The sequence below is a fragment of the Cervus canadensis genome, chromosome 11, assembly GCF_019320065.1.
Source record: "Cervus canadensis isolate Bull #8, Minnesota chromosome 11, ASM1932006v1, whole genome shotgun sequence".
Lineage (NCBI taxonomy): Eukaryota > Metazoa > Chordata > Mammalia > Artiodactyla > Cervidae > Cervus > Cervus canadensis.
Genome location: NC_057396.1, coordinates 39,412,616 through 39,437,303, shown reverse-complemented (window position 1 = coordinate 39,437,303; position 24,688 = coordinate 39,412,616). Strand labels below are relative to the sequence as shown.

Below are 24,688 nucleotides of genomic sequence, written 5' to 3'. Positions count from 1 at the left end.
GGAAGGAAGTGTCTATTTAGGATTTTCTGACTGTGGTGCAAGATCCAGTAAAGGCCCCACCGTGCCCTTTTCATGTGCTGTACTACTGGCAAATAGTTTACTTGAGAAACACAGCCTGCTTTGTAGGGCTGGTAAAGTCTTCGTTACTTCATTTATAAGCATTTGTGTACTTCTTCGCTTTACTTACTTCCTTAAAACCGGCAGAGCATGTAGAAAAGGATCTCCACATAAATGAAGCTTTGAGAAACAAAACAAATGTAGCAAGAGGATATGCAAATGTTATTTTTATAGATTAATTTTTTTTAATTGTAAAAAATCCTAACTGAAATATATGTATGCAGAAAAAAGTGACTTGCTTAACAGAATTGGAAGTATTCATTGAGGTGAATGTGGCTCCTTAAGCGATTGAATGGGTAGGGCTGAGAAAAATAGAGAAGATTTTAACCTGGGATTTAACATCTAATAAGATTCTGTGTTAGAGGAAGTACACCCTTAGCTGTTTAATTTGACCTGTTTAGAGTGCACAAATGAAATGGAAGGAATTTAAGTTTTATTTTTACATTTTCACTTAATATGAAACACAGTTAGTACTCAAACAGCCCAGACTGCTAACTCAACTACCTGAATGTTAAAGTATGCATTTAGATTATGGCAGGACCAGAATGCAAATTTTCTACAAAATATTTTCAGCCATTTTGGTGACTCCTGAGGTATTTTTGCTATTGAGTTTTTATATTTTATATTTTTATTTTATTTTAGTTTTTTGAGTGTTTATATATTTTTAAAGCAGGCACTTGATTTCTTTCTCTTTTCATATTTATACGCTTTTTATACTCATCTTGAAAACTTAACCTAGCATCATGGAGTTATAGCGATGTTTGGACATACAGAGATTACTAAGCAGTATTTGATACATTTGTATGTTAACTTGGCCCTTGATATTGAACAAAAGAGAGAAGTGAAGCGGAGAGCGGTTGTGGCCAGCCTGGGCGGCCACCTTGTCCAGAGCCCCCAGCCGCAGCTCTTCAGCACCCTCTGTTTTCTTTCACAGCTTTAATTGACTGACACTGCTCTGCTTGGGGAGGTGTTCAATTCTGAACACATTCTCTTGCTCTTTCCCCCCTTTTTCTTTCTAATGTGGGCCAATTTATAAAAGCCTGCAAGGAGTACGTGGAGAAGGGAATGGCAGTCCACTCCAGTATTCTTGCCTGGAGAATTCCATGGACAGAGAAGCCGGGCAGGCTGTATAGTTCATGGGGTCGCAGAGAGTCGGACACGACTGAGCGACTCACACACACACAAGGGGTGTGATAGTTACAAATTGTTCATGGAGCCTGGCTCATTGTAGGCAAGTAAGAGAGACTGGTTTGAAGTGAACCAAAGCTCAGAGGGAATGAGACCCTGTCGATAACGAGTGGGGAGCCTGGCAGCTGGGGGTTTATTTTTTGTCTTTCTCTCCCCAGGGTAGGGGGCAGCCGTGCTGCCTGGTGGACGCCTCTAAACTGCTCTCTTCCTCCCTCACAGGTCCTGTCCCATAACCTGTGCACCGTGCTGAAGGTTCCACATGACCCGGTTGCCCTTGAAGAGCACTTCAGGGATGATGATGAGGGACCTGTCTCCAACCAGGGCTACATGCCTTATTTAAACAAGTTCATTTTGGAAAAGGTATGATTCTACCCTCTTCCTGCTTATAGCGGTGTTCAAGTTACACTTTTCAGGTGGGCCCCACACACCCTTGTTGGGGAGTTCCCTAAGGAGTTTAGTTGTGAAGTATTTTGAGATAAATCAGAGTGAAAGAAGAGACTGACAGTGCTTCCTCTTTCTCTCTCTTCTCCAGTGTCTTCTAAACCTTGGTTCGTTATTTTTACCCCTGGCTCTTTTTTTGAAATTAAGAACTGTATTTTGTGTTCATCTGTATCTGTCTTCTCTTCTCTTTGGGAGCTTTTTTTTTTTTTTTTTTTTTTTTTAAATTCTGGTTCCACGTGTACCAGAATTGTTAAAGCATGGATTGGATATGATATGATTTTTTTTTTAAAATTCTGGTTCCACATGTACCAGAATTGTTAAAGCATGGATATGATGTGGTAAAATATCTATACTTTATAGATAATACACAGCGAAGTTTTCATCCTGGACTTTCCTGGGTACCACGTGTGTGTTGCCTCTGATACATTATGACTAAGGATGCTATAAACTGTTAGGTGTTTGGAAGCCAAGTATAATCTCTTGGTATTTTCTGCCTCATTTGAGTTCTCCATTGGTTTGGATAACTAAAAGTTGACACATTAAATTGTTAGATTTAATGTGCTTTTATTTTTTTTTAAAGAAAATAATTAATGGCACATTTAATTAAAAACATTTGTGATTTAAAAGTTAGGAAACGTAGGAATTCCCTGCCAGTCCAGTGATTAGGACTCCATGCTTTCACTGCTGAGGCCTGTGTTTAGTCCCTGGTTAGGGAACTAATATACTGCAAGATGCAGCCAAAAAAAATAATTAAGTAAAGTCTTAAAAAATTACAAAACTTAGCTTGTTATTAAATAGGCAATTAGTACAAATATATGAGATAAAAAGTAAATTCTCCTTTCCCTTTTTAGTCTGAGTCTTCAGGAGTAACCACTTTTAATTATTTGCTGACCTTTTTATATGCATGCAAGCACACACCTATACAATACGTAGTGTTTTATTTCTGTACCAATAGGGTCATGCTACATATAGTTCAGTTTGTTTTTTTAACTAAGCAATATATTACTGTCATCTTTCCATATTATGTACATTTAGTTTAGATGTGAAAAGTAATCATATATGCACATGAAAGGTTGGGAGTCCCTACTTTTGTTTATTTATAATATATAGCCTGAATTTTGGGGGTATATGTTAAAAATGTCTTTCAAAAAAGTGTTGGTGATAATACCTTTAAATTAAAAATAAAATACATTAAAAAAGCCTACTTTCCAATCACCTAAATACCATAACTACTGACATATTTTTTCCTATGATTTTTAAAATTTTTTATAGCTATTTATATGTATAAATTCTTTTTATAATTTAGTGTCTTTTTATAGTAGTAAAGTAGAGTAACTAAAATGTATAATAATAATTTAAGTTAGTGGTTTGGAAAATGCCAAAATGTTGGTCAGCATTCTTTTTAAAAATCACATTTTATTTTTTAGAAATTTTGCAGCAAAGACTGTCAAAACTATAGTCTGTTAATTTAGGTAGTATTCTTTGTACCTATATCTATTATTCCATATAAGCCTCAACAATACAATTTTTGCTCTTTATTTATATGTGTGTGTATGTTTATATAAATATAAAACATTGCCTTGGTCATGCTTTACTTAGAAAAGAAACTGCAGAGGGAAAAACCACACCAAAATGAAATGTAAGACTTAAACTTGCAAAAACCACCTATTGTATGATCCAGTTTATGTGAAATGTCCAAAATAGGCAAACACATAAAGATTCAAAATAGATTAGTGGTTGCCAAAGGTGGAGGGAAGTGGGAATGGTGAGTGACTACTGATGGGTTTGGAGTTTCTTTTTGGGGTGATAAAAATGATCTAGAGTTAGATAGTGATGATGATTATAAAACCTTGTGAATATACTGAATACTACTAAAATGTACACTTTAAGAGTGAATTTTTTGGTATGTGAATTATATCATGATAGAAAAGATTTAAACAAATTATATAGAAACTTATGTGTGATGTTTCAAATCTTCATAGTATGATGCTATACTATTTTCTAAAGCTTTTTTGGGCTGCCTTCTGTTCATTGATTAGGTAGCTCATTTGTGCTTATAGTTGTATTATAAGTCAGTAAGTTTTTTCTTTTTTTTGGTTTGTGAAGAAATTCTTTTTATTTAGAAAAAATGTCCCCAGCTTTATTGAGATCTTACTGATACCTAACGTATGTAAATTTAAGGTGTATAGTATTGTGAGGTGTACAGCATTATGCTTTGATACATGTATATATTGTGAAATGATTGCTACAATAAGGTGACTTGTGTTAACATTGCCTCCCAGAGTCACCTTTTTGTGTGTGGAGGGGCTATAAATTTTAAGATCTGGTCTCTTAACAACTTTAAATAGTACTATTGTTAGTTATTGTCACAATGCTGTGCAGTATATCCCAGGTATTTTTCATCTTAAAGCTAGAAGTTTGTACACTTTGATCAGCATCTCCCCATTTCCACTCCCCTCCCTCCAGCCCCTGACCACTGCCATCCTATTCTCTTATTTAAGTTCATTGTTTTAAATATTCTACATAAAACTGAGAACATATTATTTGTCTTTCTCTTAGATTGTCTTAGCCATGATTAGTTAAAACAGCTTCAAAATCCTGAGTTTACCATTTGATATTTCTGTGTTAATTTAAATAAAAGTCAAGAGGTTTTGAATACAACTGTAGTGGTGAGAACATTTATATTCCATTAACAACCCCTAAGACAAGAACTGAACTGAACTGAAGACAGGAGAGCCTGTTGATAAGGGTGAAAGAGGAGAATGAAAAAGCTGGATTAAAACTCAACATTCAAAAAACTAAGATCATGGCATCCGGTCCCATCACTTCCTGGCAAATAGATGAGGAAAAAGTGGAAGCAGTGACATATTTTACATTCTTGGGCTCTAAAATCACTGCTGATGGTGACTGTAGCCATGAAATTAAAAGAAGCTTGCTCCTTAGAAGAAAAGCTGTGACAAACCTAGACAGCATATTAAAAAGCAAAGACATCACTTTTCATACAAAGGTCCATATAGTCAAAGCTCTAGTAGTCATGTATGGATGTGAGAGTTGGATCGTAAAGGCCGAGCGCTGAAGAATTGATGCTTTGGAATGGTGGTGTTGGAGAACACTCTTGAGAATCCCTTGGACAGCAAGGAGGTCAAACCAGTCCTTAATGAAATCAACCCTGAATATTCACTGGAAGGGCTGATGCTGAAGCTCCAAAACTTTGGCCACCTGGTGCGAAGAGCCAACTCATGGGAAGGGACCCTGATGTTGGGAAGGATTGAAGGTGAAAGGAGAAGAGGGCGGCAGAGGATGAGATGGTTAGATAGTACCACCGACTCAGTGGACGTGAATTTGAGCACACTCCAGGAGATAGTGAAGGACCGGGAAACCTGGCGTGCTGCTGTCCATGGGGTTGCAAAGAGTCGGACGTGACTTAGCAACTGAATTACAGCAATAGCAGGACAAGTGGTTAGCATGTGAAGCATGCCCAGACCCCACATAAGGGGTCAAACTAGGTATATTCCCCCCCTTTCCTATCAATACCTGTTTTAATCAAGTACAGGCTGTATGAACTAGAAGCAAGACAGTCTGCAGTGGACCGTCAAACCCAAAGGACACCCTTTCTCTGTGCCTCTAGGACAAACAATGCCTAGTTCCCTAATTTTTTCCCCTAAAGTATATGTTAGCACTCTGGCATCATGGACTTTAAATAAATAAGACAAAAAGTTGTTGTCTTCCCTACTTTATATAAAAATGTGTTTAAAACATACTACAACCTCATTGTATTTTTACTTTTAAAAAAATTGCAGTTTATTAATTAATTTATTTGATTTTTTTTCATTTATTTTTATTAGTTGGAGACTAATTGCTTTACAATATTGTAGTGGTTTTTGCCATACATTGACATGAATCAGCCATGGATTTACATGTGTTCCCCATCCTGAACCCCCCTCCTACCTCCCTCCCCATCCCATCCCTCTGGGTCTTCCCAGTGCACCAGCCCCGAGCACTTGTCTCATGCATCCAACCTGGACTGGTGATCTGTTTCACACTTGATAGTATACATGTTTCGATGCTGTTCTTTCAGATCATCCCACCCTCGCCTTCTCCCATAGAGTCCAAAAGTCTGTTCTGTACATCTGTGTCTCTTTTTCTGTCTTGCATATAGGGTTATCGTTACCATCTTTCTAAATTCCGTATATATGCGTTAGTATACTGTATTGGTGTTTATCTTTCTGGCTTACTTCACTCTGTATAATGGGCTCCAGTTTCATCCATCTCATTAGAACTGAGTCAAGTGTATTCTTTTTAATGGCTGAGTAATATTCCATTGTGTATATGTACCACAGCTTTCTTATCCATTCATCTGCTGATGGGCATCTAGGTTGCTTCCATGTCCAACAAATTGCAGTTTATTTAAACCAAAATCAAAACCAGAAACCGTTCACACAGTAAATATATCTTATATTTGGCAAATGTTTGATGGCCTGCTGTGTGCATGTGTTTGAGCTTAAAAATTAAAAAAACAAAAAGTAGAATTACGTCTGTTATTAAAAAATATATGGAACATACTGGGAAAGTCTCAGAAACCTGGAAATTGCTGTTTTTCAGTGCTAGAATTTGTGTGGGCTGGAAGACTGGATTGAGAGACATGGTTGAATATCTTGAGGTGCTGTACCGTGATACCACATTTTGTTCTCCTTGATGTAACTTTCTTGAAACATCCTGAGTTTTAAAGTTTTATTATGTTCTTTGTTTTAGTATTCAGGTATTTAAAAGTTTTGTAAGTGGGGGAGAAACTATATGACAAACCTAGACAACATATTAAAAAGCAGAGACATTATTTTATTACTGACAAAGGTCTGTATTGTCAAAGTTGTGGTTTTTCCTGTAGTCATGTATGGATGTGAGAGTTGGACCATAAAGAAAGCTGTGTGGAACAATTGATGCTTTTGAACTGTTGGAGAAGACTCTTGAGAGTCCCTTGGACAGCACGGAGATCAAACCAGTCCATCATAAAGGAAATCAGTCCCAAATACTCATTGGAAGGATGGATGCTGAAGCTGAAACTTTAATAGTTTGGCCACCTGATGCAAAGAGCTGACTGATTGGAAGGGACGCTGATGGTGGGAAAGACTGAAGGGAGGAGAAGGGGACAACGGAGGATGAGATGATTGGATGGCATCACTGACTTGATGGGCATGAGTTTGAGCAGGCTTTGGGAGTTGGTGATGGATAAGGAGGTTGGTGTGCTGCCGTCCACGGGATTGCAGAGTCAGACACGACTGAGCGACTGAACTGAACTGAACTGAGCGACTATAGCAGTGTTTAAGAAGTCCAAAATTAGCCAGTAAATTTGGGGAAAATCTTATTCACAGAGCAAGTGAGGATGTGATGAAACAGTGAGCCCTTGTTTATTATTGCTTAGCCACCTGGAGTGGAATTTTGCCAGGCTTTCAGTCCAAATAAAGCAGCCAAGGTTTCCATGGTGTGGGTTTAAATTGAGCAGATTGGTGCCTTGTTTTGAAACTTGGTTGAAAAAAAAAATGCCAGTAGTGACTGAAGAGTATTAACAGAAAACTTAGAGATTGTCATCAGTTATTTAATGAATATATGAAATGATGAGTAAACATTTGCAATATGTGCATTTATACATACACACACATACAGTCCGATTTGATCCTCGCGCTAATCCTGTGATGCATAACTGGAATTCTTATCCCCATTTAACTAACTCAGGAGGAAATAGAGAACATAGCTAATAAGGGGTAGATAGGTTTTGAACCTAAGTGATTTCACTTTTTAGACCAGAATACTTTTAACTGTATGTACTATTGAGGGATTAATTACTACTTTACAGAATTAATACTTTTCCAGTTACTGGATATATAGTAGGGGCCAGGGGAAAGTGGTTTAAAAACCATTCTAATCATCTCAAACACTCTCATCCAGCGTCTAGTTCCCTTAGGTTCTTTCTCAACTGTTTTAATGTAATTTTTTTTCTTCTTCAGTATCTGGTGTTCCTCAGTGTTCAGTTTGGTCATTTCTCCCCTGCCCGCCCCCGCCCCCCACAGTTATTCTAGAGGTTTTTCTGCCTTTGCCTAAGAGAGTTACTCAGAAGGGATTGAGACAAAGAGATAAACTATAATCAAACTTGCTTTGCAAAAAACAATTTTTCCATTTGGTTTCCATATTTGCTTCTTCAGAGGGAATAATTCTTGTTGTTCTTCACATTGATATAATTTATTTTCAGCTTTCCTGAGACTTCAGATGATGATCTTATGTGTTCATATATTGAATATTTTGCCTCTGCTGATTGTTAACTTTTTTCTTGTTTGTTAAATTCCTTTTTTTTTAAAGTAAAGAATAGGATTCTATAAACATCCAGGAAGAGTTTTTGAATTTTTGTGAGCTCCTCCCCACCTTTTTAGGGCAAAAAAACGCTGTGCCTGGATTATCTGACAATGAATAATTGAAGAAAGTGGTATATTGTTACTTTTTAAATTTTGAGCCCCAGTAGACTACATTGGAAACTGGTTCCGAGACTCTCCTGGTAGTACAGTGGATAAGAATCCGCCTGCCAGTGCAGGGGACTTGGGTTCAATTTGTGGTCCGGGAAGATCCCACATACCGAGGGGCAGCTAAGCCTGTGCCCCACAACTGGTGAAGCCCGCTCACCATTGAGCCTGCGCTCTGCAGTGAGAAGCCCATGCACCACCATGAAGAGCAGCCCCCACTTGCTGCAGCTAGAGAAAGCCTGTGTCAGCAACAAAGACCCAGCACAACTGTAATTAATTAATTAAAAAAAAAATCAAGTTCTGCCTCAGTGTGTTATGAGGCAACCTAAACCTTTCATGAGCTTTAATAGCCTAGTTGGCTTCTTCATCCAAATCATCCAAGTCAGTTCTTTTCCCTGATTCTACACATTAAAGGTTGGTTTGGGCTATTTGACTAAAAACCAATAATCCTTTGTCAATAAGCCAAGTCCTAATTGGGGGATTTACTGCTTTCTAATGTAATCCTTTTGTTGTTGTTGTTTTTGTTTTAATTTGTTTTGGGAATGCACATACACACATGCAAAAGAAAGATACACAAAGAGAACCATTTTTGTTCAATATAATGTTTCTTCTCTCTAGCAGTCTGCATTCTGTTTTCTTAGGCTGGATGTTATACTTTCTTCCCAGACGCTTGCTGTCCCTTAGTTATAGTTCTACCGTAAAATGAGTTTTCAAATTTCTCTTAGTGGAGTGAATATGACTTCAGCACTCAAAATGTTGTCAAATGTATACCTAACAAGTATCATTTAATAGGAAAGGGTGCATGCGTATGTGCTGAGTTGCTTCAGTTGTGTCCGACTCTTTGCAACCCTTTGGACTGATTCCGCCAGGCTCTCCTGTTAATGGGATTCTCCAGGCAAACATAACTGGAGTGGGTTGCCATGCCCTACTCCAGGGATCTTCCTGACCCAGGGATGGAACCTGCCTCTCTTAAGTCCCCTGCATTGGCAGGTGGGTTCTTTACCATTAGCACCACTGGGAAGCCTGATAGGAAGGGGTGCTGCTCTTAAATTCCCCAAACCAGGCTTTTATATGATTTTCTTATTATCGTTTAGCCTGTGTTGTTTTTTCTTTCATTGTTGCTTGAAAGTTACATAGTATTAATTTAGAACAGTGGCCAAGTTGGACTCTACATTTTCATCATGTTTGCAAAGTTATGCAGGACTAAAAACTTCTGAGAAATTGAAGAGGTTCCATGCTGAGAAGTATGAATGACGTTACGTCATTGAACACCGTGGCCAACAATATAAATCTAAAACTGATGTAGTCTAAAGAAATCTTACGTTTCGTTTAAAGTGTCAGTTCTTTATTACAGTAATCAAGAGGGAGAGTAACCTTATTTATTTATGCCTGCGGTGTGGGGCATGTGGGATCTTAGTTCCTCAACTAGGGATCAGACATGTGCCTCCTACAGAAGCACAGAGTCCTAACCACTGGAGAGCCAGGGGATTCCCAGAAGTATTGTTTTTTAAAATAGCAGCTTTAGTGAGATATAATTCATATACCTTACAAGAATATTTAAAGTGTACAATTTGGTGGTAAAAACCATATCCATTAGCACTTACTCTCCTCCCCCTCAGCTGTAGGCAACCACTAACCTACTTTTTACCTCTGGATTTACTTTGACCTCTATGGGTTTACCTCTGTCTGGACTTATACAATGTGACTGGAACTATGTGACCTTTGTGTCTGTCTTCTTTCACTTAGCATCATGTTTTCAAAGTTCATCCATGTTGTAGCACATAACAGTACTTCATTTCTTTTCATGTCCAAAAAATATTCCATCATGGATATACCATATTTTGTTGGCACACTCATTGGATGATGGATGTTTTGTTTTCTTCCCACTTTCTGGTTATCATGAATTTACTGCAGTGAGCATGCATGTTCAATTTTTGTGTGGAGGTATGTTTTCAGTTCTTGGTTATATACCTAGGAATGAAATTTGGGTTATGTGGCAACTCTGTGTTTAACTTTTTGAGGAACCTGTCAAGTTGTTTTCCAATGCAGCTATGCATTTTACTTTCTGCCAGCAGTGGCTGAGTGGTCCAATTTCTTCATATGCTCATCAGCATTTTGTTTTTATTATAGCCATTCCAGTGGATATGAAGTACATAGCTTACTGTGTTTTGATTTGCATCTCACTGATAATTAATATAAAATACTGTTTTTAAAATTTGTTTTTTATTGTAAAGGTAATAAAAGGGTATTGTTGAAGTTAAGAAAAAAAGAACTTATTAAGAAAATATGTATCATCCATAGTTTTAACATGCATAGGCAGTCACTGTTAGCATTCTGATATGTTTGTTTTGAGTTTTTATTTTTATTTTATTTTTGTGGCCACACTGCCTGGCTTGTGGGATCACAGTTCCCCAACCAGAGATTGCACATGCATGCTTAGCAGTGAAAAGTGTGGACTGCCAAGGAACTCCCAAGTCTTTATTTTTTAAAATGTTTTTATATATTGTTTTTCAAGGGATCATATTGAACACTTAACATTAATATTGCCTGTCCCATGTCATTGAATTTTTTTTAAAAAACCTTGAGTACAAAGATGCTAATATTTATTTAGAGTCTATTGTGTTTCGGATACTAAATGTTTTAAACAGGTGTTCTAATAAAGTCTTTATGTCAACTCTGTAGGTTAAGTACCATCATTACCACCATTTTAAAGATGAGGAGATGGGCCTTGGGTTAAATGCTTGCTCAAGGTCACCCAAGTACTAAGTCGTATTCAGTGATTGTATAATAGTTTTGTACTTTATAACCATGCCTTTTCTTGGTGGACTTTTTATTTTTTTCCCCACTCTTAAATAATAGTGACTATCCTAGGTGAATCTTTGTCTGACTCTGGTTCTCCTGTTAGGATAATCAACAAGTATTGACTGAACAACAAGTATTGATTGAACAACAAGTAATTGAAGTAGAATTATTGATCAAAGAGTATGAATGCTTTCTGAGAAAAATTTCTGCAGTTTCTTAAGCACTAAATTGACTAATTTCCCTGTCTTTCGAGAACTGTTTCTGTTCCACAACAACTTTAGTCTTGAGCTGGGTTTGCGTAAAGTTTCTAGTTTAGAGAACATGTGAGTTTAGTTTTATAAATACTTTTAGTACTTTGAGTCAGAATTGAGGTGGTATCTTATTCTTCATATGTATGAATCTTGGTGTAAAGTAAAAATTTTATGTAAAAATAAGAAACACTCTGCATATTTCTTTCTTGGAAATTATCTTTGGTTTGGACACCTTGAAACCACTAGCAGCAATTATTATTAAATGTGAGACTATTGATTTAATATGTGTGATGCAGACTAGAATTTTGGAGCCAGTTTGTTCCTGTAGATGACATAGAGTATGGAATCATAGATTTTTAGACCTTTTATAGTTTGAATGGGCCTAGAGACCATTTCAACTTATGGATTTATTTTAATTGAGGTCACATTGGATATTGAACCCATACCCTTCAATGGCTTGTTTTTAGGTAAGTCCAGCATCTTTATCATGACGTGCAGGGCCATGTTCCGTTTGGCTTCTGCAGCCTCTCTAGCCTTCTCTCCCCTCCCTCTTGCTCACTTCAGGGCAACCACCTTGGCCTTCCTCAGATTACTAAGACCCTTCTTGCCACAGAGCCTTCAGACATGCTGCTTCCTCTGCTGTAAGGTTTCCGCCACCCATCATGTGGAGATCTCGGCTTGATTGTCACTTCCTCAGGGAGGTTTCTCCAGGTAGCACCCCACCCATTCTAGACCTAAGCAGCTTCCCTGTAATGGACGCTTGCGACATTCTGTGCTTTTCTTTTTTACCACAGTTTTCACCATACAGGTGGTTGTATTATTGCTGTATGGTTTGATATCTTATTACTCCCCTGGAGTGTAAGTTCTAGGATGGCAAGAACTGTTTCATCCATGTTGATGGGTTTTTTTTTTTTTTTTTTCTTTTTGGTATGTGCAGGAGCTTTTAAGTTTGATGTTATTTTGTCTAATTTTGCTTTTGTTGCCTGTGCTTTTTTAGCATCATATCTAAGAAATCATTGCTCATTCCAGTATCATGAAGTTTTTCCTCTATATTTTCTTCTAGGAGTTTTATACTTTCGGGTCTTACATTTAGATAGATCTTTACTCCATTTTGAACTTAATTTATGAATATGGTATAAGATAAGGGGCCATCTTCATTCTGTTGCATGTGGACATTCAGATTTTCCAACACCTTTTGTTGAACAGACTGGCCTTTAAGTATAAATGAGGGTTTATTTCTGGGCTTTCTATTCTGTTTTATTAGTCTGTGTGTCTGTCATTATGCCAGTACCATACTGTTTCTTTTTTCTTTCTTCTTCTTGTTTTTTGGTCATGCTGAATGACTTGCAGGACCTTAGTTCCCCAACCAGGAATCAAACCCATGCTCCCTGCAGTGGAAGCATGGAGTCCTAATCACTGGACTGCCAGGGAATTCCCTAGTACACACTGTTTTGATTACTGTATCTTTGTAGTAGGTTTTGAAATCAAGAAGTATAAGGCTTCCACCTTTGTTTTTCTCAAGATTGTTTTAACTATCGTGGACCTTTGAGATTCCGTATGAATTTTAGGGTAATGTTTTTTGTTTCTACAAAAAAAAAAAAAAAAGCCATTGAAATTTTGATGGAGATTGCATTGAATCTATAATAAATTGCTTTGGATAGTGTGGGCATTTAATAGTGTTAAGTCTTTCATTCCACGAACATAGGATGTCTTTCCATTTATTTATGTCATCTTTAGTTTCTTTGAGTAATGTTTTGTAATTTTCTGTATACAAGTCTTTTTACCTCCTTGGTTCAGTTTACTCCCTAGTATTTTTGATGGCTATTGCAAATCAGATTGTTTTCTTAATTTTCTTTTCAGATTGTCATTGCTTCTTTCTTTCCAATTTGGATGCCTTTTATTTGCATTTCTTGCCTAATCTCTGTGTCTGGGACTTTTAGAACTGTATTGAATAGACGTGGTGAGAGTGGGCATCCTTATCTTGTTCTTGATCTTAGAGGAAAAGCTTTCAGTTTTTCACCTTTGAGTATGATGTTAATTGTGGACTTTTCCTGTATGATCTGATTTTGTCCCTTTTTTTAAAGGGTGTAAATGCCATCATTTAATACACTTTTACCTTTGAGTGTGTGTAAACTAAAGAATATTATTGACAGATTAGAATATAAAGAAGTAATAAGCCAAACAGGCAACTCATTAAAATTAAGTAAGACACTGAGCACTTGCATTTGCATCAAAGAGCCACTATTTATTTCCTGGGAAAGCTAATTTATGGAGAATTTGGTTGGTTTCTGATCCCATTGCAGTCTGACTTTATACACAGACTTCTTGGCTGTCTTGAAGATAATTAACTAGTGACCAGTCAGTTGCAAAACCAGCAGTCTTTTCTCAAATGACTCCTTCTTAATTTCTCTGTAGCATTTGGCACTGCAGCAGCCCCTCCTTATCTGTAGTTTCTCTTTCTGTGGTTTTAGTTACCTGTTGTCAGCTGTGGTCTGAAAATATTAAACAGAAAATTCCAGAAATAAAGAATTCATAGTTCATTGTATGTTCTTCAGAGTAGTGCGATGAAATTGCACGTTTTTGCTCCATGCTTCCCAGGACGTGAATCGTCCCTTTGTGCTGTGTGTCCCACCTGCTAGTCAGTTAATACCCACCTGGGTTATCAAATTGACTGTCATGGTATACAGTGAACACATGAGAATGTGTTCAGGTAACCCCCATCCTTTTTTTTTGGCCATGTCACATAACTTGCAGGATTTTAGTTCCCTGGCCGGGGATTGAACCAGGGCCACAACAGTGAAAGCTCCAGGTCCTAACCACTGAATGACCAGAGAATTACCAAGTAACTCTTATTGACTTAAAAATGGACCCAAAGCACAAGAGTGGTGATGCTGGCAAGTTACATAGGCCAAAGAGAAGCTTTAAAGTACTTCCTTTAAGTGAAAAGTTGAAACTTCTCTACTTAATAAGGAAAGAAAACATGCTGACGTTGCTAATATGTTTGGTAAGAATGAATCTTGTATCCGTGAAATTGTGAAGAAGGAAAAAGAAATTCTGTTAGTTTTCCTGTTGCATCTCAAAACTGCAGAAGTCATGGCCAAGTACACGTTAAGTGCTTAAAGATGGAAAAGGCATTAACATTTGTACAGTAAGATATTCTGAGAGAGAGACCACATTCATATAACATTTATTACAATATGTTGTTTATGATTTTTTTATTATTGATTATTATTGTTAATCTTCAATTATGCCTAATTTGTAAATTAAACTGTATCATAGACTTGTTATGTATAGGAAAAAAACACATGTGGTTTCAGATGTCCACTGGGGGTCTTGGAACTTATCCCTCATGGATAAAGGGGGAGACTACTGGTTGGTCAGACCTTCTTCTTCTTGTTTGCTCACTCAGTTTTTATGTCTTTGTGGTTCTCCTACCACTTTGATTGTTCTTCCAGGCGTCATAATTCCTCATCCTTCCCTCACTTTGTAAATGTGCAAATCCTTTGAGGTTCTGTTTCGATTCCATCTCTTTTCTCACTTTGAGTTTGCCCTCAGTGATCTCATTGACCGTTGTGGCTTCAGTCCTTGTCGGCATGCAGTCGATTCACAAATCTGCCTTTCCTCTTAGGTTACAGTTCCTTCTTTGAGTGTCTTCAGATGACATAAATATCTTAGCAGAACTGCAGGTTGAAGAGTCACATAATTGAGCACTTCATCTTTCTTTCTCCTTGTTTTGTCCCCTTCCTCCTGTGGCTGTCCCCCAAACACGGTTGGTGTGCAGCCCCTGCCGTGCCTTTGCTCATGCGGTCTCCTTTCCTATCCTTCGCAGCACTGTTCCTTGTACTGTTTCACTGTGCTTTGAAGTCTGCCCCAAATACTGTCTTTTCTGCAAACTGCTGATCTGGGCTGCAGATGACCTGGCTGTTCTTTGCTCTAAAATGGGGGGGTTTCCTAAGGCTATTTATTTATTGAAATTATAAAGCTCTTTGTGATTTCTGTCTGTGTTTGCTTTTCTAGCCATAAATCTGGCCACTCCCTCTCAGGAAGTCTAATTGACCACATGATCCACATAGAATCACTTCTTGTTCCTCGGAGCAGAGCTTTGTGCTTCCATGCATATGTCATTTCCCCTGGTGGCGTATCTTCCACTTAGTGCTTTTTAGGGCTGTGGGTGTTTAGAGTTGATAAAGTGGCCTTTGAGACTAGTCCTGTAGAGAAGTCTTCCATCATATAAATAGAGTCCTCTGAGTTCTATAAGCAGTTGGGCATAGAAAAAAGGGATAGAGTGTGAGCTTTGATTTAAACTCCAGTCTTGATATTTACTAGTCATGTAAACTTGGTACCCAATTTTCCTGAATGTGTTTCCTGATCTGTAAAATGAGGAAGATATTTAACCTTTAGGGGGCCAACACAAAGTTTAAATGAGAAACTGCATATAAAATGCCAAGCATATGCTAAGTCCTCAATAAATGGTGTTAAAGAGAGAAAAAAAAGAAAAGGAAAGAAAAAAGAGGAGCAGCAGCTGTTACTTTCCCTTCTTGGGGTCATTTGTGTATATTGGGGGCATGGGAAACTGTGGCAGACGGAGACTCGGTGCCGAAGGCAGAGCACAAAGGATATCTTCTTACTCTTGGGAAACTGGTTTGCCAACCACAAAGAGAAACTTCTTCCTGCAGCCAACTAGTGACTTCTTCCTTATGTTATACACACTTTGTTCATCTCTGTCTCTAAACAGAATTTCTTTGCTCATGTTTCCATACTGTCCCCAGTATGGCTTTAAAATGCAGGTTGTGTATGTTGCTCCCTCCCACTCCTCCAGTACAGATAAATCCTAACTCTTTACCCTGAATTATATATATGGCTCTTCATGATCTGGTCTTCACTCTCTCTCTTTCACCGTGCCACATACAGTGGGCGTTTTTTGTTTTTTTTTCTGACTGTCCAGTATCTGAATTCTTTCCTGTGTCTGGAAGGAGGACAGGACCTGTCTCATATCTCACATATTGAGTTTAGATACTCATTTTCCCTGCTTCCTGGCAGCTCGGGCATAGAAATGTGACCCAGTGTGACTCTGACCCTGCAGTGAGTGACATGGAAGATCAAGGACTGGATCAGTGGCAGCAGCGATGGCCTCCTGTTACACTGACCGTGGTGTCTCCACCTGCTGGTACCACGAGTAGTTTCAACTGCAGTTCTGACTGCCTAACCTGGATTGTTAATGGCTTAGTTTTAGAGTCTAGATGTTTTAGCCTTTGTGTTAGATCTTTGAGGTTACCCATTGCTTTTCCAATACATTCTTTATCTGTTTAAAGGAACTCAAGATAGTTTCTGTGATTTGCACTTATGAAGAGCCTGACTTATACCACCCTCAGTACCAAGTAGCCCATTCATATTAATCTTCTGCATTTCTAAACTGACCATGGTTGTGTCCACCTCTGGGCTGTCTCACATTCTGTTCTACCTGTAACAGTCTTCGTTTTTAAACTGTTTGACTCTTGATGGTTCTTTGGGACTCAGCTCCGTCACCTTTTCAGTAAATCTTTCCCCAGTTCTTAAGATTGGGTTGTTAGCTCCTCAGTGTTCCCACAGAAGCCTCTGTTTACATCTGTGTAATACTTAGGACACTATATTGTGATTGTCTTGACATTCCTTGGAGACAAGGGCTAGCAGTATTGAGTTGGCCAAAAAGTTCATTAGGGTTTTTCTTCAGGCTCTTTTGGGAAAACTCAAACAAACTTTTTGTCCAACCCAAAATATTCAGTATCTCTGTGATGTCCCTGGCAGATAATGACTACTGTCTAACTTTTATCAGTTGAATGAGTAAAAACTATTGAATCATACACTGTGTTATGTTAAGATTTGTCTGTTTGCATGTCTGTTTTTCATAATAAACTGTGACTATTCTAAGAGCAGGGACCAAGTTATTCTTCATCTTTATATCCTTAATTTTTAAAAACCTATTTATTTATTTCTTTATTTGGCTGGGCTGGATCTTTAGTTGTGACACGTGGGATGTAATTCCCTGACCAGGGATCAAACCCAGGCCCCTTGCATTGGGAGCACAGAGTCTTAGCCACTCGACCACTAGAGTAGTTTCTTTATATCCTTCCGTAGCTTAGTAGTTGGCTCATTTTTGTGCATGCGTGCCAAGTCACTTCAGTCGTGTCTGATTTTTTTCAGTCCCACAGACTACAGCCCACCAGGCTCCTCTGTCCATGGGATTCTCCAGGCAAGAGTACTGGAGTGGGTTACCATTCCCTTTTTCAGGGGAGCTTCCTGACCTGGAGATTGAACCCAGGTCTCCTGCATTGCAGGCAGATTCTTCACCATCTGAGCCACCACGGAAGCGTACCAGTAGACCCTGAGGGAATGTTGAATACATGATTGAATGACCGAGTGGCAGAGCTGTCTTTTTAGAATTTCAGTTAAATAGTTTTTCCCAAGAGAAAGTATCTTCTTTGACCATATAGGTAAGAATGATATATGCATGTAGCTCATATTGAATAACTGACATTCTTAACTCCTATACCAAGATTGGTAGTCTGTTGAGAAGATAATATTTATACATGAAAAAATTACTTGACAAGCTAGTATTTCATGTGCCAAGTGAGTCACATGAGCAGGTGTTACTTCAGTGTCAGGCTCAATATAACATTCTTAATTGAACCTTTGAAAGTGTGGTACCTAAGCAACTACTAGGAAATGGTTATTGGTTAACTGGATTGATTAAAATGGAAGCCTGTAGTAGGCTTTGTCTTTCTGTTTTACTTGGTTTACGTGCTACTTATTTAGGACTGATTCATTGGAATTTTTCCTCATTTCTTTTTAGGTCCAAGACAACTTTGACAAGATTGAATTCAATAGGATGTGTTGGACCCTCTGTGTCAAAAAAAATCTCACAAAGAATCCCCTGTTCATTACGGAAGAAGATGCATTTAAAATATGGGTTATTTTCAACTTTTTATCTGAGGACAAATACCCACTAATTATTGTGCCAGAAGAGGTAAGGTGTGGCTCTGAGAAGCTTTATGTGACTATCTTAGCATCTAGTAGATCTAACTTGGAAGTATCTGTGTTAATTCAGTGTAGATATGGAAGGAGGTCCTATGCTAGTGTTTTTGGATCAAAGGCAAAAAAGCGTGGATCCAAAAAAGTCCCAGACTTAGTAATTTGAGGTCATGCAGTAACTCTGGATATTTACAGGCAGGGTGGGGTTCTTCCTCTTTAAGCTGTTCTAATTATAGACAAATCCATTCTCATGTTCAAGGAGTCTTCTATTCAGTACAAGTCACAGCATAATTTTCTGTCTACTTACATGTTGGCAAACCATAAGAACTAGCTGAAGGATACTATATGGGAAACACATAGGATCCAGAATGTTATTCCCAAGGCTCATTTATGTGAGAAAATACTATTCCTGTGTCAAAGTCAAGGATGGATACTTTTTTAAAACCATGCTTTGCAAAGTAAATTAAAAAGGACATTGGCTTGTTCTGTTGTGGATTATTTTCCCTGAGCTTCTGAAGGTGGGGAAAGGAGCAGGGAATGCAGGAGTAAGGTCTGTGCTGTCTTATTGCCCTAAAAATGATGCATATATGCTTATCACAGTTGTAAATTTAGAAAAGACTAATAATATCAGATTAATCAGCTGTAGTCTTCCCCTTAAAAAAAGAGTCATCTGTAATCCTCTAACATTGGACAATGTTATTTAACCTCTTGAATTTTAATTTCCTCATCTATAAAATAGAGCTCTTAAAAATGTTTATTCTAAGGGTTGTGAGGCTTCATATTTAAAGAACTTAGTTCAGTAAGTGAAACAAGTCAGGGAAAGATGGCTACGTATGATTTCATGCATATGTGGAATATAAACAAAATAACCAAACCAAACAAAAACATGTAGATGCAGGGAACAGAGTAGTGGTTATCAGAGGGGTTGTGGGGGTGGGGATGGTAAAATGAATAAAGAGGGTCAACTGTATCATGATGGATGGAAACTAAATTTTTGGTGGCGAGAATACTGTAGTGCATATAGATGTAGAAATACAATGTTGTATACAAGAAACTTATGTAATGTTATAAACCAGTGTTACCTCAATAAAAAAATCTAAAATTAAAAAATAATAATTAAATTGTGACTAGGGGAAAAAATAAATAAAGGAGTTAGCTCAGTGCCAAGCACGTGATATGTATTTAGTAAATATGTTAGCTCCTGTGACTAATGTTATTGCATACATTTTTACATTTTTGCACACTAGTCTGCTTCTTTCTTTCCACAGTTTCATCAGTGGAATTCTAAGTCCTAAAAAATGCATACTTCTAGGGTATTAGATAAACGAGGCAGAACTGCCCCTTCAGAAGGCTATACCAGTTTATATACCCACCACTAGTGATCAAGCGTGCCCATTATTATCCACTCTGCCAGCATGGAGTCCGGTCTGTGATTTATTTCTGTGATTCATGTTCATGTTAGGAAAATCTGTTTAAAAGTTTACACTGCAATATTTTTTCAAATCAGCAAGTATTTATTGACTGGCAACAATAAATGAGGCAATAAGAGGAATCTGAAGTGAAAAAGATGACTTCCTGCCTTCAAGAAATTTGCAGTCTGCTCAAGCAAAAGAAAGTCAAGTGTAATTCAAAGCAAAATAGACAACCTGTTATGAGAGAGCTCAAATGCCATGTAAATACAGAGAAGGGAAAGATTTATTCCAGTTTGGGAGAAGTCAGGGATCAGGGAAGTCTTTTTTAAGAGAGGCAATAGAATGCAGTGGTTAAAAGGAGCATCTTAAACTTTTTCAGTGAAGGCCAGACAGAAAATATTTGAGACTTTGTGGGCTTTCTGACCATATTGTCTGTGTTGTAGCTACTCAACTCTGCTGTTAATAGCATGAAAGCAGCCACAAGACAGTATGTTGCTTCAATAAAACTTTTATTTATGGATGTTGAAATTTGAATTTCATATAATTTTCATGGACCATGAAGTATTATTATACTTTTGATTCCCCCCTGCAACCACTTAAAAATGTGAAAACGGTTCTTAAAGCAAGGGTGTATAAAAACAGGCTGAGAGTCATATTTGGCTCGTAGGGTAGATTTGACTCATGGGCTGTAATTTGGTGTTCCCTGGTTAAGAGCAGAGATCTGGAGTCAGTTGTCTTGGATTTGAATTCTAGCTTCATCACTGCTTACTAGCTGTGAGACCTTGGGCAATTTATTTAATTTTTGCTACAGTTTCCACCACTGTAAACTAAGGCTAATGCTACTATCTACCTCCTACTGTTTTTGTGACGATGAAATGAGAAGAATGCCTGGCCTTTAGGAAGTGCTCATTGTGTTTGCTGTTATATTTAGGGGGGAAATAACACTTATGCTGGGGCTTAAAAGATGGAAGAGTTTTGACTAATGAAAAAAGCAAAGGAGAAGACTTCTGGGTGGAAGGGACAGAGGGTGAGGTCATGTGAGGCAGGAAAGCAAAGGAAGAGCATGTCTGAGATGAGTGAGATATCTCACTTGGCCAAGTTGCCAGTCTTTGAAGTAGCTGGACTGACTGATTTAAGCCAGAAAGGTAATTTTAAAAATGTTGGGTAGCTTATAGAATGGCTATTATGGCTGAAAACCAGGTGTGGAGGCTGTGCAGTGGGGAACCACAGGGAGACTTTATTGTACTGTGGAATATTTCTGACCCTGCACACTGCTGCCCGGGAACTCAGATCTTCCTGCAACTGTTCTTGGAGAGCTTTCTATGCCTACTTCCCAATCACAGGGTATGATGCATCTGATCGTTATGATCTAGGTCAGCTGCCATGAACTAGCTGCAGAGGAGGCTTGAGAAGGGCCCATTTGTGTTTAGCGTCCACAGTGGGATTCCCCAGACATAAGGGGGTTAGCGTTGATTTAACAGCGTGCCCGCTAGCTTCTCCCATCCTGGACTGGTCTATTTACCTGGTCATTCTTTTGGTCATGGGCACGATGAGACTCTGGGGTCAGTTACTTCAGCGCCCAGCCCACTGGTTTTTTCCAAAGACTGAGAGTTCTGAGATTTGGAATTTCAGTACGCCCTGGACAACCTCCGTTTGTGACCCTGGAGAACAGAAGAACCTGAAACATGTCATTTTGAAGACTACTAATTTAGGATTTTACTTTGAACTTTCCTCACTAATAAGGTTAATAATGAAGTGATACTCCCAACAACAACTATTGCTACTAAGCCCCTGTAGAGATAAAAGTAGATCAGTGATAAGAGCTTTTATATATTATTTTTAGTTCATAGAATGAATGAGTGACTGATTCATGCCCAGAGCTTAATTATGTGAGGGTTTGGTGGCTGTCACTCTGATCTTTTGTGTGCCTTCATTAGTTTTCATGGTCAGAAAGAGGCAGGCCTGCTATATGTAAGCCAAGTTTTACTACTTCTGTCAGAGAGCTGGTAGAGAGAGTTATTTTAAAAAATTAATAGCATCCTTTCCCTATAAAACCAGACCACCTTACTTGCCTCCTAAGAAATCTGTATGCAGGTCAGGAAGCAACAGTTAGAACCGGACATGGAACAAAAGACTGGTTCAAAATTGGGAAAGGAGTACGTTAAGGCTGTATGTTGTCACCCTGCTCATTTAACTTGTATGTACAGTACATCATGCAAAATGATGGGCTGAATGAATCACAAGCTAGAATCAAGGTTATTGATATCAATAACCTCAGATATGTAGACAACACCACCCTTATGGCAGAAAGTGAAGAGGAACTAAAGAGCCTGTTGATAAAAGTGAAAGAGGAGAGTGAAAAAGCTGGCGTAAAACTCAAAATTCCAAAAACTAAGACCATGGCATCCAGTCCCATCACTTCATGGCACATATATGGGGAAACAATGGACACAGTGACAGACTTTATTTTCTTAAGCTCCAAAATCACTGCAGCCATGAACTTAAAAGACAGTTGCTCCTTGGAAGAAAAGATATGACCAACCTGGACAGCAGATTAAATAGCAGAGACATTACTTTGCCAACAAAGGTCCGTCTAGTCAAAGCTATGGTTTTTCCAGTAGTCATGTATGGATGTGAGAGTTGGACCATAAAGCTGAGTGCCAAAGAACAGATGCTTTTGAACTGTGGTGTTAGAGAAGACTCTTGAGAGTCCCTTGGATAACCGGGAAACAAAACCAGTCAATCCTAAAGGAAATCAGTCCTGAATATTCATTGGAAAGACTGATGCTGAAGCTGAAGCTCCAATACTCTGGCCAACTGATGTGAAGAACTGACTCATTGGATTAAGACCCTGGTGCTGGGAAAGATTGAAGGCAGGAGGAGAAGGGGACGACAGAGGATAAAATGGTTGGATGGCATCACCAACTCAGTGTACATGAATTTGATCAAGCTCAGGGAGTTGGTGATGGACAGGGAAGCCTGGCGTGCTGCGGTCCATGGGGTCGATCAGATACGACTGAGTGACTGAACTGAACTTTCCCTATAGATAGTATCTTTCCCCTGGTAGCTCAGATAGTAAAGAATCTGCCTGCAATTTGATCCCTGAGTTGGGAAGATCCCCTGGAGAAATGAATGGCAACCCACTCCAGTATTCTTGCCTGGAGAATTCCATGGATAAAGGAGCCTGGTGGGCTGTAGTCCATGGGCTCACAGAGAGTCGGACATGACTAAGCGACTAACACTTTCACTTTCCCTATAAAATATCTGTTAATTACAGAAACTTTAGGTTCTTATTCTACTTATTTCTACAAATAAGTATAAAGAACTTTCTTTTTATAGTTCTGTAGTTCTGCCACTGAAAGAGAACCAAGGTTAGCATTTGGAAATACTACTTTTTATATTTTTTTCTATTCATGACTTTTTAAAAAAATACAGTGTGGTTGTATAATATATACAATTTTCCCTGCTCTTTTTTTCAGTTAACATTATGCTGTAAAGATGTCATTGAAAATTAATAAATGTAATTTTAATAACTGTAAAAAAGGGGGGGTTAGGTGCTGGGCAGTGAAAATGAATGACACATGTCCTTTTTAACTGGAGCATGATGGCTGTGCAGGGACAGAGACAACTTTCAGGTCTGGGCAACTGGGAGGAAATATAGTGTAGTTGTTTAAAGCGTGGTCTTTCAGATCAGACTGCCTGATTTAAATCCCTGCTTGACCACCCTTTGGCTCTGTGACCATGAGCAGATTACTTAGTCTCCCTGTTTGCTTCCTTCACTAGACACTTGTGAGGACTAAAGTATGTGAAGCACTGGTGATGAACTATTTGGGATGTGATGTATGGTGATGGTTTGGTACAGTTGGCATTATGAGTGGATCATCCTTGTGGAACTGCCTTGTTTCAACTGGAAGAGTACGTTTAGAGCTGTGAGAGGCCAGGGCTGGAGACAGAGAGGGAAGCCACGGGAGTGGGTTAGATCAGGAAGAAAGAGACGGTAGTGGGAGAAGCGAGGGCTGAGCACAGAGGCATGGGTCCCTTTCTGTACCCGGGGGAGGAAGTAGATTTGGTGAAGGAAGTTTAATAGTCTGTCAGGTAGGAGAACTGGGAGAGTGTTGAGTCATGGGTGCCAAAGAAAAAAAAGTTCTAAGAAGCAGAAAAGTAGTTCCTAGCGTTAGGTGCTATAGAAAAATTACAGGGTGATGAATGAGAAGTTGTCCTTGGATTTAATAATTAGGTTGTCATTGGTGAGCAAGGAGAAAGCAAGTTCACTGCAGTGGTGGGAACAGTTTCTCAGTGTTTAATAATAATAATGTAATTGTGCACGTATGTTAAAGGGGAAATTAAAACATGTTATGGAATTTTTGTCCATGAAAATTATCTTGTTTAATACAGAGACATATAGAAGGGAATAGAATGTTGATAGATGTAGATATGGCAATGGTATTTTTAAACCTAGCTGCTGCTTGGAAGAATTATGCTAATAAAATCTCCATTGTTGTCTTTTAAGACATTTTGTAGTTTTACTCTGCATTTTCTTTGGAACTGGAGATGTAGTGGGTCTCTTACCCATGATCTTTTGGTTCTTTCCATCACCAAAATATATATGGTGGACTTGAAAGTGACCTTAGAATTAGAAATTACTTTGTAGGGAGATTTACCGTATTCCCTGAAGCAGCTCTGACTTGATGTGGGGGACTTGTCATTGGCTTTAAGTCATCACTGAGTCACAGGCTGTGGAGGGAGCCTGTCAGCACCAGCTTCCTGACTGCCCTGTCTAAGACACTCAAACGATTTCTGCTTTGGGTGGCCTGAAAAACTGTGACTCACAAAGACTTGAGGTGGGCCATGAGTTTTATTTTTCTGCACCCGGAGCCCAGCCAAGATGCCACAGCTTGCTTGTTTTCCTCTCTGCAGGCTGACAAGAGTGTCTTGCTCCTCTCCTAAACAACTTAATCTC

At 38.5% G+C, this 24,688-nt stretch overlaps 1 protein-coding gene across 1 annotated transcript in view; it reads left to right on the top strand.

Annotated features, from left to right (window-relative positions):
• SWAP70 (switching B cell complex subunit SWAP70) overlaps positions 1–24,688 on the top strand; it is a 73,299-nt gene that overhangs the window by 21,818 nt on the left and 26,793 nt on the right. The window contains exons 2-3 of the mRNA XM_043481135.1: positions 1,525–1,665; positions 18,138–18,311. Of these exons, the coding sequence (XP_043337070.1) occupies positions 1,525–1,665; positions 18,138–18,311 (315 nt within the window). The remainder of the gene's footprint in view (positions 1–1,524; positions 1,666–18,137; positions 18,312–24,688) is intronic.